The 18,972-nt window shown below is 32.6% G+C and overlaps 1 protein-coding gene across 4 annotated transcripts in view; it reads left to right on the forward strand.

Moving 5' to 3' along the window:
- Positions 1-18,372, forward strand: part of Rnpc3 (RNA binding region (RNP1, RRM) containing 3) — a 24,663-nt gene extending 6,291 nt beyond the window's left edge. Inside the window, exons 4-16 of one of the 4 annotated variants that reach the window (XR_003376755.1) lie at positions 1,189-1,272; positions 1,672-1,783; positions 2,606-2,674; positions 4,016-4,158; positions 7,200-7,325; positions 8,839-8,987; positions 10,302-10,463; positions 11,698-11,792; positions 11,903-11,961; positions 13,948-14,080; positions 14,713-14,784; positions 15,835-16,955; positions 17,486-17,669. Coding sequence is in view for 3 of the 4 variants with exons in the window: in XM_005371664.3 (XP_005371721.1) it covers positions 1,189-1,272; positions 1,672-1,783; positions 2,606-2,674; positions 4,016-4,158; positions 7,200-7,325; positions 8,839-8,987; positions 10,302-10,463; positions 11,698-11,792; positions 11,903-11,961; positions 13,948-14,080; positions 14,713-14,769 (1,189 nt within the window). In the remaining variant the exon portion in view is untranslated. Of the gene's footprint in view, positions 1-1,188; positions 1,273-1,671; positions 1,784-2,605; positions 2,675-4,015; positions 4,159-7,199; positions 7,326-8,838; positions 8,988-10,301; positions 10,464-11,697; positions 11,793-11,902; positions 11,962-13,947; positions 14,081-14,712; positions 14,785-15,834 lie in introns of all 4 variants that reach the window. The other 3 variants (XM_026778272.1, XM_005371664.3, XM_005371665.2) reach the window with 3 other exon arrangements.
- Positions 18,373-18,972: the final 600 nt, after the last annotated feature.

Genomic DNA, 18,972 nt, shown 5'->3' on the forward strand with positions numbered 1-18,972 from the left:
AAAAAAACCAAAAAAAAAAAAAAAATCACCTCACATTCCAGGAAGTTTCCACTGCACTAGGTTTCCACATCACCCGCCAATGATCCCCTAGTTCCAGCTGTCTCTTTCCCAACTCTCTCCCTCTACCTCATCTCTTGTAATGTGATTCTTCTACTCTGGTTTCTAGCTGCTCTCAGTACCACCAAATCGCTTCCCTTTAGAGCTCAAGGAATCATGCAAAAGAGGTGGAGGAGCCAAGGGAGCTCCTAAAATTTGAAGGACACCACGAGAACACTGCCCACTAAAACAATTAAGCAGGGCCCTTAGGGGCCCACAGAAACTGAAGCAGCAATCATGTATCCTGCATGGGTCTGTGCTAGGTCCTTTACATATATGTTGAGGTTGTTAGCTTGGTGTGTTTGTTATACTCCTAACAGTGGGCATGGAGTTGTCTCTGACTCTTTTTGCCTGTTCTTGGGACCCTTTTCCTCCTACTGGGTTGCCATGTTCAACTTCAGTATAATGGTTTTTTCCTTCATCCTTACTATATTTTATCATATTTGGTTGTTCTCTCTTAGAAGGCTGTTCTTTCCTAATGAGAGGCAGAAAGAGAGCAGATCCAGAGGGAAGGAGCTGGGAGAAGGAGGAGGGGAAACTGTAATCAGGATATATTGTATAAGAAAAAACTACTGATAAAAGCAAATTAAAGAGCAGATTTTAGTTCCAAGACTAGCCTTTGCAGAGTTTCATTACAGTAGTTGATCTCAAAATGGAATATGCAAAAAAATCTTCATCTTCTAGAAACTTGGCTGAATTGCAGCATCCTAGGCCTTTTAATGTAAAACCTAAATTTATTGGAATCAGAAATTTCAGAGATGAAGGTGAAAGAAGTAAGGCCCTGCAAGTCTCTAATTTTATGCGTAGATGTACATTAAAAAGACTTGAGTTCCCTAATACAGATGTATAATATAATGTATGTTTTTGTTTCCTTGGGATCATTTGGAATTGTCCTACCATGTTCATAAACTGACTAAAATCTAAGTGTAGGGATTAAGTAGAGTTTAAGTATGTTCTCCTTTTTTTTTCTCAGTGGTGCTTGTTTGAGAAGTCCTTTAAAGGTTTTTGTCTTTTTCTTTTTTTTTTTTTTTTCTTTATACAGTTTCGCACTCTTTCCAAAGATAATATCATTTGTGATTCTCTTTGTTCTAGGTCAGATGACATTGTGGAAGATGATAAAGAGAAGAAAGAACCTGACTTTTTAACAATAGAAAATGGAATTGCACCAAATCATGGGTTTGCATTTTTGTTATTTTTTATTATTCTGTCTTTGTTGTGTGTATGTGTGTATACATATATTATACATACATGTTATAAGTAAGATTGTTTTTAAAGTCAGCATTTTAGTATGTCATGTATAATTTAATGTTTTTAATTTTGAGGTATGAGGTTTTTTTCATTGAATAAGGCATAAGTCTATTAAAGTGTTCAGGTCTGTAAATAAACTCCGATAAATGCTCTGGTAGATGCTGCTATTTTCTTTAAGGTAATAGGTATATTAAGGGATAAGATAAATACATGACTTATATCATTTGGGCAGTTTATGGGTTAATAATAGATTATCTAAAGTGAGTTACTGATATGCAATTATTAAAATGTAATAAGCATATTCCTTAATTTATTTTGTTTTTGTAGGCTGACTTTTCCTCTGAATTCATGCCTCAAATATATGTACCCACCACCTTCAAGCACAATCCTTGCAAATATAGTAAATGCTTTGGCAAGTGTGCCCAAATTCTATGTACAGGTATGCAGAATCAACTTAACTTTTGCTTATGGGATAAAGTTTATAACTTGGTACCGTAGATACTGTGCTGATGCTGATACTCATAACATTTTTGTAACATAGGAATCTTACGAATTCCAGAGTGACAGTGTTTTATGTAGTGTTTTTAAATGTAATGGATTGTCACATACTACTCTCAAGTAGTAACTTCATAAATACAGTGAATGGAGACTGATGCTACATTTGATGATGTAATTTGTTATAATTGTTACTGAGTATAACATTGGCTTATAGAAATCCTTAAAGAAAAAGTATTGATTCAGTAAATGGTTGAGAACCTTGATAATAATATTACTTCTCAGAATTATAAAATATAGGCTGTGTTTATTTTCTTTTTTCTTTGTTTCATAGTCACAGTAAACTGGGAAGTTATATGAGAATATTTTCAATAGATTTTTACACTACAAGACCTTTATATTCTTAGTGTTAGGAATTAAAATCAATGTATTTGTAGAAATGATATATTGTAGAAGGATTAAGGTTCTGAGAAACTGGTGCCTTATTTTCTCTTGGTTTAAGAACTGTGAAGGTCAGAGAGTGACTTTGGTTTTTATTGCGTTAATCATGTGTGTTTACATGCTAGGTGTAATAGTATTTGCCTTAAATTCCAGCACTCAGAGGACAGAGGCAGGAGAATCTCTGTGAGTCTAGATCAGCTTGGTCTGTTTAGTGAGACTTTCTCAAAATAAAAGAATGTTTTTCCAGATTTTTTTTCGTATATAAAATATATGAGATTAATCATGACATTAATTCTATGTTACTTAAATATTTTGCTACTTTAAGGTGCTTCATCTTATGAATAAAATGAATTTGCCCACACCATTTGGACCTATTACTGCACGACCCCCTATGGTAAGAAATTCTTAGAAATTTTAGGAACCATGGTTTTCTTTCCTGAGAGGTAAATTTTATCAATTTTGTAATATCTTCCAGTTTTTTGTTCTTTAATCCCAAGAATCACAAATGATATATTAATCTGTAAGTATAAATATAAGATAATTGTATTTAACTGAATTATCTAAAAATTTATTGCTGTGGTTTTGATCCAAATGCAGGTAGCTTCATTTGGAAAGGATAAGTAAAGTTGCTAAAAGTTGTTCAATAATTTACATAGTAGGGTGTCTGTTCTTGAGGTTTTTTCACTGTGATACTGTGTATTTATCAGTAATACTAATGCAAAATTATTTTTCTTTTAACATAGAGGTAAACCTGAGTTTTTTTGTAGTTGGCTACTGTTGTAATAGGAGCGGTGGGGCTGCGTCCCCAGCACCCCGGCCGCCTGGCTAGCTTATGCCCCGAAATAACACCATACAAACTGTATTCATTTAAACACTGCTTGGCCCATTTCTATCTAGCCTCTTCTAGGCTAACTCTCGCACCTGGACTAGCCCATTTCTAATAATCTGCTGTAGCCCACGAGGTGGCTTACCAGGGAGATTCTAGCCTACGTCCATCCTGGGTCGGAGCTTCATCGCGTGTGTCTGCCCAGGAGCATGGCGTCTCTGCTCCAGAGAGCAGAGCTGTCGAGTCTGAGCTCACTTCCTCTTCCTCCCAGCATTCTGTTCTGTTTACTCCTCTCATCCATGTTTTAACCTGTGAGGGCCAAGCAGTTTCTTTATTGCTTAACCAATGAATCCAACAGATTGATATATGACACTCCCACATCAGGCTACTATTCCATGAACTATTAACTTCCCCTAACTATTGTAATACCAACATGTACTCGTTGTTTAGATACTATTACAGTAAGTTATGTCTTGTCATAGCTATTCCATTTCAAATAACAGGGAAGGAGGGGTGTTTGAGTCATTCACAAGACCCAGGTTGTCTTTATTATGTGCCTGTCCATGCTGGTTAGGACATACTGTAGGTCAGAAACAAAGGAAGGATTACACATCAAGTTCTTATGCTCTTATTCCATGGGGTAATTTACATGGTGAACTATAAGGTATTTTTCCAAGTTTTTGATGGCTAGGGAATAAAAAAAAACAAAAAAAAAAAACATAACCGTTACCATCTAGCAGTCTGCTACCACAGATATTCCCTGAATGTATGTTGAATGTATCAAAGAAGAGAGACTCAAGAATTTATGTTGAATGAGATTCTGTTGATGACGGTTAAAAAGTTATACAAAATAGTTTGTTGTGTAAATATCATTAGTTTACGTAGTATCTGTTTTGTTCTTTTAAATAGTATGAGGACTATATACCATTGCATGCACCCCTTCCACCTACATCGCCTCAACCACCTGAGGAACCTCCCTTGCCAGACGAGGATGAAGATTTATCTAGTAAAGAATCAGAATATGAAAGCAGTGATGAGGAGGACCGGCAGAGGTTTGTGATGTGACATATTTATTTGCTCTAAGAATAAGAATGTGGAAAAGAAAGACATGCTCTTCCTATATTTCATTCACATATACTTATTCAAAATTAGAATGCATTGAATTGTATCCCAAACCTCCCCAAGATCGTGAACATATATATAGTAGTTCAGTGAATACTAGGGTCTTTGGAAAAAGTTTGGATAAAGAATAATTTTTTAGATTTTTTTTTTTTTAGAATTACAGAGTTCAATGGAGCCTCATTATGGTTCCATATTTATTATTTTGCTTGTTAAAATTTTAGTAGCTCTAAAATTACTTTTTCTTTAAAAAAAATTGAATTATTTTTCTAACTCATAATTTTTCTTTACAAGGGCTTGTTAATAAGGTATTTCATAGATATGAGTATAAACAATGCTGAAAAATTTTAATCACTTGACACATAAGATCCCAAATGACATATAAAGTAGCCAGTTGCTATTCAACGTATCAGCATTATACTGAAGTACCTTGGGGTTAACATCCAAAAACAAAATTTATTTTGGCTTACAGTTTGGGAGGGTACAGTCCATGACCAGCCAAGTTCCCATTTCTTTAGCTCTGTGATTAAACAGTCCATCATAGCTAAACACAAGACAGCACAGTAGTACTCAGTTTAGAACTATAAAAACAAAAGAGAAATGAAGAAATCATGATCCCACAGCCTGTTTCAGAGTATATTCTAAGTAACCCAAGGGTCCTCGGGTTCTACCATATTGGGAAATATTTCATGTTCAAATGTTTTAAGCTGCGTCTTTCAGGACAATAAATCACACTTCTGTTGATGTAGTATTTTATTCACTAATTTAGTGTTTGCCGTGACAGAAGATATCTTCTTAGATAATAAGCATTAATTGGCTTCACATTTTAAACAGCTGCGTGCCCTGTACTCTTGTCTTCAGAATGATTTCTAGAGGAATCTTACACGTTCTCCACAGAACTTACATGTTAGTACTGCCAATAAATAACTCCCTTCATTGGTTAGCTTGAGATTCTACATGTTTATTTAAAGATTCTGTAAAAAAAAAAATTGTGAATTTCTTAACAATTTCCTAGCATATAATTTAACATTTTCTTAATAAGTCCAAAAGAATAAATGCTTTTTTCTTTGTGAGTGAGGCATGGTGTTGGTCACATGTCACAACTATAACTCAGTTCTACTGTCCTGTCAGGAAAGCAGCCATGTTTATAGTTGATGAATAGAAGTGGCTGTGTTTCAGCAAAACTTTATGTATATGCAAGAGCAGATAACTAGCTTGATTTGATCCTTGGACCAACACCCACCTTCAATGAGTAAGTTATGTGAATCTTAACTAACTACTCAAGAAGTCAGATCTAAAAGGAAGTATTAATATGAGTCAGGCCTCAAACAGAGATTTTGAAAATATGTAACAATTTTACTAAGCCATTGCCCATCTAAGTAGTGATTTTTCCTCTCCATGGAAAAATTAAATTGCAGGTGGGACTCATACTACCAAGTAAGAATAGATAGAATATAGTGGAAGAGAGATATTTAGCAAAGCAGGTAGTTCTTCATAGTAATCTGTCTCACTAAGAGCTAGCAGTGCTCTGTTTGGCAGAATATGTACAAACACTGGAATACAGAGAATTCCAAATTGGATACAAAGGTTAGTATGTGCAAACTGAAGAGTAGTATAAAATATTAATTTTATTAACGATTCCCTTAGATAACTTAAAAAAATTTAGTAAACTTGTGCTATTTAGAAATACTTTAAAAAGTAATTGTAGTGATTCTAATTAGAAATGCTGTCATATTCTAGACCAAACTCGATTTAATTTTTATAAGTTTATATTTAGAATGTATGAAATTCTGCCCAAAATTAATCTTGAATCTTAAAAGAGAACAAAACCAGTTTCTAATGCATGTTTTTATTTAATTTTAATAAATAAAGCATGCCTGGTGATCAGAGTGCAGAACTAAGCCACTAGAGGCCAAGGAGTAGTGGTACACACCTTTAATCCCAGGACTCAAGACAGAGGTAGAGGGCTCTTGTTTAGTTCAAGGCTACCGTGCACTAAATGAGATTGACTCTGAAGAGAAACAACTCACACAAAGGTGATCCCAGCACTTGGGAATCCCACGCCATTTAATCCCATCACTAGGGAGGTGGAGACCAGAGTTATATGGCTGACAGAGCTAAAAGGTCTCTTTGGTGGCTGGCTGCACTGTTTCTCTGCTCCTTCAGCTTTCATACCCTAATATCTGACTACAGGTTAGTCAGGATTTATTTATTAAAACCAAATAGAATTTGTGCTACGTTTTTATTACTTTCTTGGAACAAAATACTTTTTAAGAAATATATTTAGTTGTCAAATATTTATTAATGTCTTATTATGTGCTGGTCTTGCTTTAGAAAGTTAGTGTATTTTTGGTCTATAATTTTGATATTGATGTGTAGTTTAAATATTTAAATGTTTGATTTTTTGGGGGAGGGGGGTTTCAAGACAGGATTTCTCTAGTTTGGGAGCCTGTCCTGAAACTAGCTCTTGTAGACCAGGCTGGTCTCGAACTCACAGAGATCCTCCTGCCTCTGTCTCCCCAGTGCTGGGATTAAAGGCGTGTGCCACCGCTGCCTGGCTAAATGTTTGTATTTTTAATAACATTTTTATTGTGTTTGGTTTGGAGACTTCTAGAAAAAGCCCCTAGCTGCTAGGAATTTGCTATATATATACCTGGCTATGTTCTGTTGGTAAATTAAAATAAAAGACACAAATAATACAATATATTTGTATATTTATAAGTTTTATGGCATTTTATTTAAATATCTGATATTCATAATGAAAGTTTTTAAATTGGTAATGTAAAATCTGGCCAATATTTTAAAAATAAGATTTAAATGGTACAGGTTAATTTAAGATGTGAATTTTTGTCAAATCGATTATGTGTGTACTGATTTAAAGTTAACCTAATTAGTTTTAAATATATTTCTTATTAAAGATAAAAACTATATTCTAGAATACCAACTCTTATTTGCCTCCTCGTTTTCTTAACAGAATGAACAAACTAATGGAGCTAGCAAATTTTCAGCCCAAAAGACCCAAAGCCACAAAGCCACGCCAAGTGAGAAAAAAGCGAAAATTAAAGGACATGTTGAATATACCTTCATCAACTTCACATAGGTAGCTTTATGTATACTTATGAAATGAAGGTTGTTTGTATGTGCTTTGTGTATTCACTTAACTCAGGTTATTCTTCAGTCTGACAGTTTGTCAATTGATCACTGGTATCATATACAACTTCTCTTCTGTTACAACTCTGGGCAGTTCATGTTTAGTATGGATCTTATTTGGGTATTTTGGTATCTATCACAAAGGAGATATTAAAAACAGCTCTCTCAGAAATTTATGAAACTTGCAGTTAAAATAGACACGCATATAACAAGTTATATCAAAAGGTGGGTGTGGCTAAAGACTAGGCTTTTTTCTAGTAAACAGGTGAAAGTATAAGCATATACTACATAGTATGAAATTTCACAACAATCAAGTTTTCTAAAAACTTGTATTAAAAAAAACTGATCATGGTAGCACACGGTTGGTTACTGAGTTTTGTTTGTCAAACTCACAGAGTTTTTAAAATTCATTTGTTTACCAGCATTTGATAATACTCAGTATTTATTTCAGATTAACATCTTTTCTCTTATCAGGCATATTTACTACTTCTTATTAGTGATTGCAGTTCTAACTTCATTTCACTCTTCTGCAAGTTACATTTTAATAGAAATAATCTTATGTATAAATTATGACATCTTAACCTTTTCCTGTGTTGATAGGGCATTTCTTTGCTTTTAACTCTTATAGCATTGCGAAATAGCAAAAACACTGTAAGCCACATTTTCTGGTAGCTGTTTTATACAGTAAAAAATGAGCAAATTAGGGCCAATAATGATAATTATTTAATCCATTATACTCAAGTATTTCATCATACAATCTGTATAAAAATGTTACTGAGCAGTTAGACATTTTTCTTTACAGAAATCCACTAATTGCATGTAGCTGCTGACTGTTGAGTTGCATACCACATCACTGGTTACACAATGTACAATATATACTGCATTAAAAGCACTGCCAGATGATGAGGTATATAGCTGTAATCCTGGCACTTGGGAGAAGGGCGCAGAATGATTAGAAGTCAAAGTAATTCTCTACTATATAAACCAAGCTTAAGCCTGTCTTAAATTGGCAAAGTAGTTCCCTGGGTAAAGGTTCCTGTGGCTAGTGATGATAATTAGGGTTTGATCCTAAATATCCATATGGTGGAAGAAAATAACTCAGTTTGTCTTCTGATGTAAAAATATTCCCTATCACACATGCAAAATACATGTAAAACAAAAAAAAATCTGCTGTTTAAAGTGAATGGTTAAGTCCTAACTTTTTCATTTACCAAATGACTTTAAACTTTGAACATCTTTTAATTTTAGTTTCCTCATCTATAAATTAGGTGTTTAATAGTATCATTGCCAACTATTGAGCTTTATTGGACTATTAACTCTAGTCAGTTTGTGTAGTCCCTAAAATGTATGGAATGTTTTATTTGTCATCATGAGCTTTTTAAAGAATATCTGAATTAATGGTCTTAGAATTTTGTTTTAAATTATAATCATATGTTGTGATTTTTTTTTTATTTAAATACCAGTTTGCATCCTGTGCTGTTACCATCAGATGTATTTGACCAACCACAACCTGTAGGTAATAAAAAAATTGAATTTAATATATCTAACAACATGCCAGCGGCATTTAAGAAAGATTTGGAGAAGGAGCAGAGTAATGAGGAAAAGAAATCTGGTAAGAGAAATAGTTATTTCATATACTTTTCAACCTTTTTTAATGTTAAAATAAAATTTTATAGTAGTGTTTGTCAGCTTTACTTAAAGTGTGCAGTTGCAGACTGAGATTGTAGCTCATTTGATAGAGAACATGCATGGAACTCTGTGTTTAGTCCCCAGTACTTATAAACTGAGCATGGTAATATAGCTTGTAATTCCAGTGTTTGTGAAATGGAGGCAGGAGACTCAGAAGTTTGGGGACGTCCTTGGCTAATGGTTGGAGGACAATGTGGAATAAATTAGACTTCATCCAAAATGTAAAAAAAATTATCAAACATTAACATATATATGGTTAGGTGAGTCTCAATATCATGGACTAACATTTTTAACTCTTCATAAAACTTAAGCTAAGTGGAAAGATTGTTAACGTTGCTTTTTATTTTCTGGTATTTTGAGATAGGATTCTCTGTGCATACCAAAGCAGGTTAAAACCCATGGAGTTCTCCTTTCCCAAGTGCTAAACATCAAGGCTGTGTTTATTAATTCCTGGCTCTTCTTATTAATTTTTTGCAAGTGATAACATCTCCATGAAATTTAGAGTTTTGCTGATTATCGAGGGGTAGGGAGGTTAATGGAATGTTTGTATCCCCAAATGTATCTTTTGTATTTTTTTTTCCAGACTAACATGTTGACACAAATCTTTTAATTTATGTTGAAAGGAATGAAGCTGTTTAACAGCATTTTGATGTTCCTTTCTGAAATTCTTATAACCATTTTAGATTATTGTGAGTCACTGTATTTGGCTAGAATATTATCAGTTTTATAATTTAACTAATTGCACATTTAGCTTAACTTATAGTTACTACTATTAGAGTGAGTAGGATAAACAATCAATTGCTACATACCAATATACACACTCTTATCTAATGTTGAGCATTTTCATCAGATTCCCATTTGGTACATCAAACAGAATATGCTAAAGATTCATTTTCTTTCCTCTTTTTTCCCTAAGAAGCACTGCAAATCAAGCATTTGATTCTTTAGCTGTTGTCCATATCTGCCTTCATATAACAGAACTGAAGGGTCAAAACCAAAGTCTTGCCTTGGCCCACAAAACCCTAAAACACTCTTCTTTGAATATTTATAGGAAAGATTACCCTGCTTCTTTCTGAAATACTGAGAAACATTAAATTACCAAATGATACTTTTGTAAATTGTAACTAGAAAACAGGAAAAGAAACCTAAAATATGTTTTGAAATATGAAGGGATTTTTGGTTGGATTGTTTTCTTTTGGTTTTATTTTTATGACTGATATTAATGTTGAACTCTTAGATTCACCAGACACTGAACTTGATGACTCAAATACAGGATTTGGAAAAATCTTCCCCAAACCTAATTTAAACATCACAGAAGAGGTTAAAGACGATTCTGATGAAATGCCTTCAGAATGTATTTCTCGAAAGGAGTTGGAAAAGGGCCGAATTTCTAGAGAAGGTAATATAATGACATAAACCAACTCATAATCCATCTCATATTTTGTATCTCATGTCTTACTGAAATTAGAACTCTGCAGGTCATTTACATTAAGATAGACACTTTAGTATCTTTCTAGAATTAGTTTAATGACATTTTTAAAAAACTCACCTCACCTCATACTGGGGAAGTTCCTTACCATACAGTGTTTGCAGTAAATATTTGGTAATCAGTAAGTCCCACAAGAGTTGAAGTTACATATTGTGTATATAAAAGAGTTGACAAATCATTATCATAGAATATCTAAAGTAGATACAAGGTCATTATTAAATTCAGTGATTAGAAATCTGAATTTAGGATTTTATATAGCAACATTATTCTTAAAATTGTTTTCATATATTTTAACCATTTTCTATGTTATAAAAACCAGGACTAAGGAAACTACAAAAGAAGCATTTAACTGGGTTATTGTTTTCAGAGCTTTAGACTTCATGATTGCAGAACAAAGACATGGTAGAGGCAACTGTATCCAAAGCTGTAGGAAGAAAGAACACAATAGGAATAACGCAAGTCTTTAGAAATCACAAAGCCTGTTCCTCCTCCAAGGCCACACCTTCTAATTCTTTCTAAACAATTCTGCCAACTGGTGACTTTGTGTTCAAACATAGGAGCTCCTAGCCCCTATTCAAACCAACATACTATGATTTTTTTTATTTTAGTATTTCTTTAATACCTTTCTACACAATAATAAGGAATGTGCCTTCAATTAATATCTTTGAATATAAAATCTAGTTTTCCAAAGCAGATAAATATGAGGAACCATAAAAAGGTTTGGAGACCTTTGTCTGAAATTTTTGGCTATAAATTTTAAATCCATTATTCCTACATTTGAACATGACAGTGACTAATGATTTGGGAAATGCATTTTAAGCAGAATAGTTAATAAATGGTTTTCATCACATGTTTAGGAGTTTTAGTAAAATGGCTTCTCTTTTATTTTGGTAGAACTCTTCAAATGGATTGTAGATCAAATTTTTATTCTATATAGTTGAGAAATTTTAAGCAAAGGTTCAATTTTTTAAATAATATAATTCATTTTAGATTTTAATATAAATTTGTGAAATATTATTACTATCTGTTAACATTTTCATAAAGCTTGTTTTTTGCCTTTTTAGCAATTACAATTGAATGTTGTTTTTAAAATTGCTAAAGGTATTTTAATTTTATATCTTTATTTTGCTTTGTTCTTAAAAAGAAATGGAAACCCTTTCAGTTTTCAGAAGTTACGAACCTGGTGAACCAAACTGCCGAATTTATGTAAAGAATTTAGCTAGACAAGTTCAAGAAAAGGTAAGGTGAAATTTGCAATTTGATTTTGTTGTTTTGCTTTTGCCCCCTGGTTTTCTTACTTGTCTATGTTCTTCTTACCCTTTTTTATTATTATTAATTTCAAATTCTAGGACCTTAAATTTATCTTTGGAAGATACGTTGACTTTTCTTCAGAAACACAGCGGATAATGTAAGTGGCAGACATAATTGCAAATTGTGTTTTATCTGTTACAAATTCACCATGTTTTGTTACGCTTGTAACATGGTGATTAACTTGTTCTCCTGTGTAAATGTCCTTTTATTCGTCTAGAACAGGAATAGATATATTTCTATGTAAATGAGCAAATAAAAATTTTTAAAATTTTAAATCAGATATTTCCTCCAACTCTTCAATTTTTCCTAGTATGAAAGCTTGTATTGACTATATGTAAAGAAATGTTTATTGTTATATTCTGCTAAATAACCTGTATGTACAGGTTTTGTCTGAAACCCTTTGACACTAAAGTATTGTTACTCAGCTTCCTTTTTTTTTAAATTTATTTATTATGTATACAGTGTTCTGTCTGTTTGTATGCTTGCTGGACATAAAGAGGGCACCAGACCTCATTACAGATGGTTATGAGCTACCAATTGGTTGCTGGGAATTGAACTCAGGACCTCTGGAAGAACAGTCAGTGCTCTTAACCTCTGAGCCATCTCTCCAGCCCCCTCAGCTTCCTTTTTTTAAATTTATTTATTTTTATGTTGCCTGAGAACTATGTGGAGATCTTGGTTCAATGATTTTATTGGCCCATCTCCAAAAATATGTTTTCTAGTTTGGTCAGAGCTCTGGATTTGCATTTCTAAAATTGGTTTTAGCTATTTAATTTTATCTTATTTCTAAGTGAAATCAATACTTTTAAAATCTTACCTGCCCTGTATGTCATTTGGTTATATTTTATGTTCATATGTATAAGTACATATAAGATATATATATTATAAAGATTGTATTTCCAGTATTATCTTGCCTATAATTATAATTTGAAGTAAAAGAAAATATGGATTTAGGAAAAGCTGTAGATCCCCCCATGACTATTTCTTCTGAGAGAAGTAATGTTGAAAAAAATTTCACTGCAGAAAAATGCAGGTGGATGGTTACACCTGTTTGTGTGTGTGCACCTGTATGTGTTTTTACACACCCTCCTCTTTATGTGTTTGTCCTTGAGACAAGTATTTTTATTGGCCTGATACTTACCAAGTTGTGAAAATGGGTAGTCTGGCTGACCAGTAAATCAGGGGCCATATGTTTCTACCTCCCTGTTTCTGCAATTATAAGCATTACATCACTATGCCCAGTCTTTTCTCTTGTTTCTTTGCTTATTTGTTTGTTTTAATGAGAGTTTATGAGATTGAAGTTGGGCTCTTGTGCACGCAAAATAAACACGTTTCTAGCTGTACTCTTACGAGGCCTGCCAGTTGATACTGTATGGTTTTTTTTTTCTTTTGTTTGTTTTTTGAGTTTATAATACTGGATCATGTTTTTGTTGTAGTTTGCAATCTCATTTTTATAAATAGCTTTTTGAAATAGTTTTATGTCCAAATGTTTATATAATTATGCTGTAGAATAATAAGACACTGGGAGAGTATACTAGGAATAATGTGTAACATTATCCCTATGCTTGGAAGAGTCATTCTTTGTCCATGTACCATTAATAAAATGATAGCTTTGAGTATCTAGCAAATCTTCTATCTACTGTAAAAGTTTGTAAATGTTCATAATAATGTAAATCCAATATTGTAAACCAATTACTTAATTAAATTAGTTTTTAGCCTTTTATTCTTTTTTTAATCACTTGAGTATATATTATTGAACTCATTGAAAGATGTGTATAAAAAGATGAATTAAAAATTTTTAGCTTGCTTTGTTGTTAGTATAACTATACTAGAACCCTGGATCATAGTAGAACAAGTAATTAAGAGTTTGCTTTTATCCATGCTAGTGATATAATTTTAAAACATTGAGCATAGCACAATTGTTGCTTGATAAGAACAATACAAAGGAATATAATTTTGGAATATCTAATTCAAATATTTTACTAATAGCTCTGTTGTTACATTGAAATAGTAGATTTTTGAATAGTTAAGACCTTTGACTCATGATTTTAATTACTATTTGGTTTTTTTCTTTTACTTCTAGGTTTGACATTCGCTTGATGAAAGAAGGACGCATGAAAGGACAAGCTTTTATTGGACTTCCAAATGAAAAAGCCGCTGCTAAAGCCTTAAAAGAAGCTAATGGCTATGTTCTTTTTGGAAAACCCATGGTGGTTGTATCCTTTAAATCAATCCCTTCTAAAACCCTGGGGCTTTTTATAAGTGGGGTATAAATAATTTCAAGTTGTTATTTATAATAATATCAACAGTTGTTATTCAAGGTTGAGTTGTTACTTACAGATCAACATGCATTAGCTCAGTCAGGTAACAAGTTTTCTTAATCATTATTGGGAAATATTTAACTTTAGCAATTTAAGGGAAAGTTCAGCCAAGTTTATACATTTATTCAGCTCTAAATTATTTTATGTTAAGGTCAAAACATACTATCTAGAAATATACTTGGAGTCACTAAAGGGATTCAGTATAGAGTTATTGTAATTTACATTTCTACTTTGGAATTTCAATGACCAAAATACATCTATCATTGCACAGCTGTAGTGTAGTAAAATCAAGTTTTAAATTAGTGAGGGTACAGTTAAGAAATGTGACAGTTATAAAGAAGAGCAGATACTTTTTTTTACTTTTTTTTCAAATTGTGAACATTGTGCAAGATTTAGGAAAAATTTTAATGCTATTTTCTATTCTGTGTTAGATATTAGGACTGTATAGTATATATTTTTATATATTAGATCTTGATAAAAATAGCACTTTCATGTTCACGATGGGGCCCTTAATTTTAATGCATTAGCAGTTTGCTCGATCTGCTAGACCAAAACAAGACGCTAAAGAAGGAAAACGAAAATGATAGGAATGGATAAAGGTAAGTTTGGAGAAAACAGTGAAAGATATGATGGTTACTTGGAGTAAAAGAAAGGAAGCATAAAAGTCTTGTGGATTACTACTATTTAGACATATATTATAATTTTTTAATAAAATTTCTGTGTATATAGTCGATTCTCATTAGCTTCAAAATTGTCACTAGAATAAAATCAGTTTGTATGTAACTTTTAGAGAAAATTTTCTGAATGGAATGTATTGGTTTTTACTTTGTATATATTCCTTGCATGATGTTTTTAATTTCTAATCATTGTTGTAATGACTTGGAGAGCTTGATAAAAACAGGTTGCTGGTCCTTCCCTCCAAGATTTTCTGTGTCAGTAGTTCTGAGGTGGGTGACAGATAGTCCCATTTGTCCTATGGTTAAGGAATTTCTCAGCATTTACTAATTGCAATACCGAAAGTGACAGTATCTGGGAAGCCAGGACTAATTGGGTATTCTTACTGGCACTGTTCCAGTTGTACAGTCATTGAGTTCGTGAATGACAGTGAGGTGATTGCTCTAGGGACCTCACTGAAAACCGAAGGAAAACAGTTACTAAAATGCTTTAGTGCTGAGTATTTAGAATGATCATCAGTTTTTTCAAACATGATTTTGTGGCATAATCTTTTGCAACATAATCTTTTGCAACACAGTTACTACTTATGTAAGTGAGTAAATGATTTCAAAGGGTAGAGTTAGAGATTTTTAAATTATGTTACTTTGCGAAACAAGTGGAAATAATCCATTCAGGATTTTTTGGGGTGTGAGCTAGAGATATTTTACTTTTAGTTATTGTACTCTTAGAACCTGAAAGAACATGTAAAAATAATCGCTCAAAATTGCTGGGGGGGGGGTATCAAAATAGGAAGATTTGCATACTTTATAATCTCTGTGAGTTTCTTCGAGTATTTAAGCTTACTTTCAAGACAGTCAGATGTCTTAAATACTGTGCAGAAAAAGAATTTTAGTCTGTATTTCAGTAAATCATTTATAAATCTACTGCTACCTATCAGCAAAGAAAATAAACTACATTCTGCTGTTCTTCCTTAGAAGCATTCCTGCGTAAATACTGCTGTAATACTGTCATACAAGTGTATCCTTTCTTGTTGTATCCTTTTTGGGGCAGTGGTTTTGTTTCATTTTGTTTTCTAGAAATGCTTTGTCTACCATCTATCTAGAGTAAGCAATACTTTTTATAATCAAGTGAAATATTTCTCAAATAAGTTTTGTAGCTTGAACAAATATTTTACATGTATTTTAGATTGACTGTTTAATTTTCTACATTATCATATAATCAAGGAGTTTTGTTCAAGGAAAGTTAGTGAATCAGGTCCCTTACTGTATACATATGCTTTACTACAGAATCTGGTAGTATTTCTTCTATATGTGAATTTCCTCAGTCTACTTCAGGAACATACTTTCTGTTTCATGGTATATCCCATTTAGGTGTTTTTCTAGTTTCATTTTGTTGCTATGACAAATACGCTGACAAAAAACTTAGGGATGAAGGGATTTATTTGTGTTATAATTCCAAGTTCCAGCTCATTGTTGTGGGGAAGGCACAGCATGAATTTAAAGTATAATATCCACAGTCGATCAGAAAGAGAATAAACCCATAGATCCTTTCTTGATTAGTCTGAGCAAGGTCTTCCTCTCAGGGTCCCTTTCCTAAGGAACAGTGCTACCCAAAATTGGCTGAGTCTTAACATCTATCAAGACCACCTTATGCCCTCAGGCCAACATAGCCTAGATAGTATTTATTATGACTGTCTTCCCAGGTTATTCGGTGTTGTGTCAAGTTGACAGTTAAAACTATCTAGCACAGTTCTAAATAATATGTTCTAAAATTTGACTGGGAAAGGATTTTTTTTCTTTAGTAATAAATATATTGAAAACTAATAAGATTTCTACAAAATTCTCAACAGTAGAGTAACATATCACATTGAAAGTCTAACTGAAATGTCTTCGACAATTGGAAGGATTTTCCTTATTCTTGGTCTTTTCAAAACAAAAGTGAAAAATTCAAAAACAAAATTTATATATGTGTGTTCAAATTTTGACATACATATATATAAATTTGAAAAGAATAACAGATAAGACATACTAGACTTCAGATACAATCTCTGAACAATCGGTCTCAAATTTTCCTGCACATTTTAATCCTGAATTAGGTAATAATGAATTACCTGCTTTCTATCTTAGAGTTTGATTCTAGTGTATTACTAATGTAGAGAGAACCACCATGGAAGAGTTTCTATGTATAAATATTTCTAGACTCTTTATTATAGAGCTAATAAATAAAAATCACTTGGAATAACGTCCAGTAATATATTTTGAATGGTTCCCTTAGTAATAGAAAGGACCACTGAGAAGTTTAGATGATACTTTGTTAAAGTGATTGACCATTGTATACCAACTTAATAAGGCATACAATGTTATTTTAGTGGTAAAATAAAAATCCTCAACATTTTGTGGGAAATGGTGCTAATATAATTGTGTAAAACTACTCGAAATTCTCTTGTCACCCTAATAGTAAAAGCTTTCCAAAACTGAGATTATAGTCATTTGATATATACAATTTAAATATTATAAGTAGCAGTTATTTTGTTGTATTGACATGATTCACTAATTTTCTCCATATAAGTATTTGGGCTTTTTAAAGTTAATGAATTATTTTTAATGGAATTTTATGGTGTTTTAGGTTCCTTCTGAATTCTCTGCCTTTCAAGTACTGTGGAACTATGAGAGAAGAAATTCGCCCTCTGGACTATGGAACTGTGCGTAACAACTTTGAAAAGCACTCAGAGATCTCATATTTTCACATTAGTGTTTGGAGATACTTTATAATAGTTTATTGCATATATAATAAATTATTTTTCTTCTCATCAGTGTCCATAATTTTTTATTACTTAACCTATATGGCTAAGGAAGTGTAACTTAGCAATTAATATAAACTAATTATAAAGTAATTATTATAAATTAATTTTTTAGTACTAGCTATACATTTTCCTTTATACTTCCTAATCCTATTTTCCATTCCTACCTATATACAGTGTAGAAATATTGCTGAAAGTTAAAGATGTTTCTCATAGTTAATTATTTCTTTCACTTGATAAAATTTTTAATAGAAGAATTAGATTTTTTTACAAAGGCTTTTATTTGTCTCTCACACACACATATATATGTTAAGGTGATATCTGTTCTCCAAAGGCTGGTGCCTTCATGGATATGTCCTTGAGAATTATTTCAAGATAAAATAATTGTTTCCTTTGTTTTTACGGCATTGCAAAATGGGCAGAATAAAGAATTCAATATAGGAATTAAGAACCCTGAGACATGCTGATAATGTTTAGTTTGCCATAAACAGAGAACAAAAAGGAAAATCTTGATCTGATGCAGACAGTAGACTGATACAGTAATTCCTGAGTGAGTCACTAACGATGAGTTAAGATTAAGGTTTAGCTGTACACATGACCTGGATCAGAATGAACTAGTTGGCTGGATGAAATGAGAAATAATATCCACTCAAATGGAAGAGAAGATTTTAAAAGAAAGTTGAGAGCAATTCATTCAGGTAAAAGTCCTTGTATGTTTAGTTGTCTAAAACTTCTTGTTTCAAAATTATATGTGCATATACTGTCTTGCATTATCTCATCCATTCAGAAGATAACTCCTAAAATTTGTCTTTTAAGTGGACAAGAGAAATAAGTCTTTAATGGGTCATTTATTAACAAGTTTTTGTTTTGCTTTTAAGATTGACAAGGACCAGGATCTATCCCTGGTCCATTCCCTATGGTAGATACCTTGCTTAGCCTTGATGGTGGGGGGAGGAGCTTGGTTCTGCTTTTGTTTAATATGCCAGGCTTTGTTGACTCAGAGGCCTTACCCTTTTTGAGGAGGGGATGGAGGTGGGTTAGGGGAGTGAGCAGGAGAAGGGGAGGGAGGGCGAACTATGGTTCATATATCAAATGAATAAAAAATTCAAAGATTGACAAGGAAACTGTGGTAATGGGACTTATTAAAGGAAGAAACATTGTAGAAAGGAAAGAAATATTTCTGAATGAGGAATCTTGCATATTAATAGGATAGTTTTAAAGAGGAAAACAAGTAGCTCATAAAAACTAATACTGTGAAAGGCAAATTTTCAGTCTAGATTTTTTTAGTTTGATAGACCATGTTACATTTTTG

The sequence above is a fragment of the Microtus ochrogaster genome, unplaced genomic scaffold (assembly GCF_000317375.1).
Source record: "Microtus ochrogaster isolate Prairie Vole_2 unplaced genomic scaffold, MicOch1.0 UNK119, whole genome shotgun sequence".
NCBI lineage: Eukaryota > Metazoa > Chordata > Mammalia > Rodentia > Cricetidae > Microtus > Microtus ochrogaster.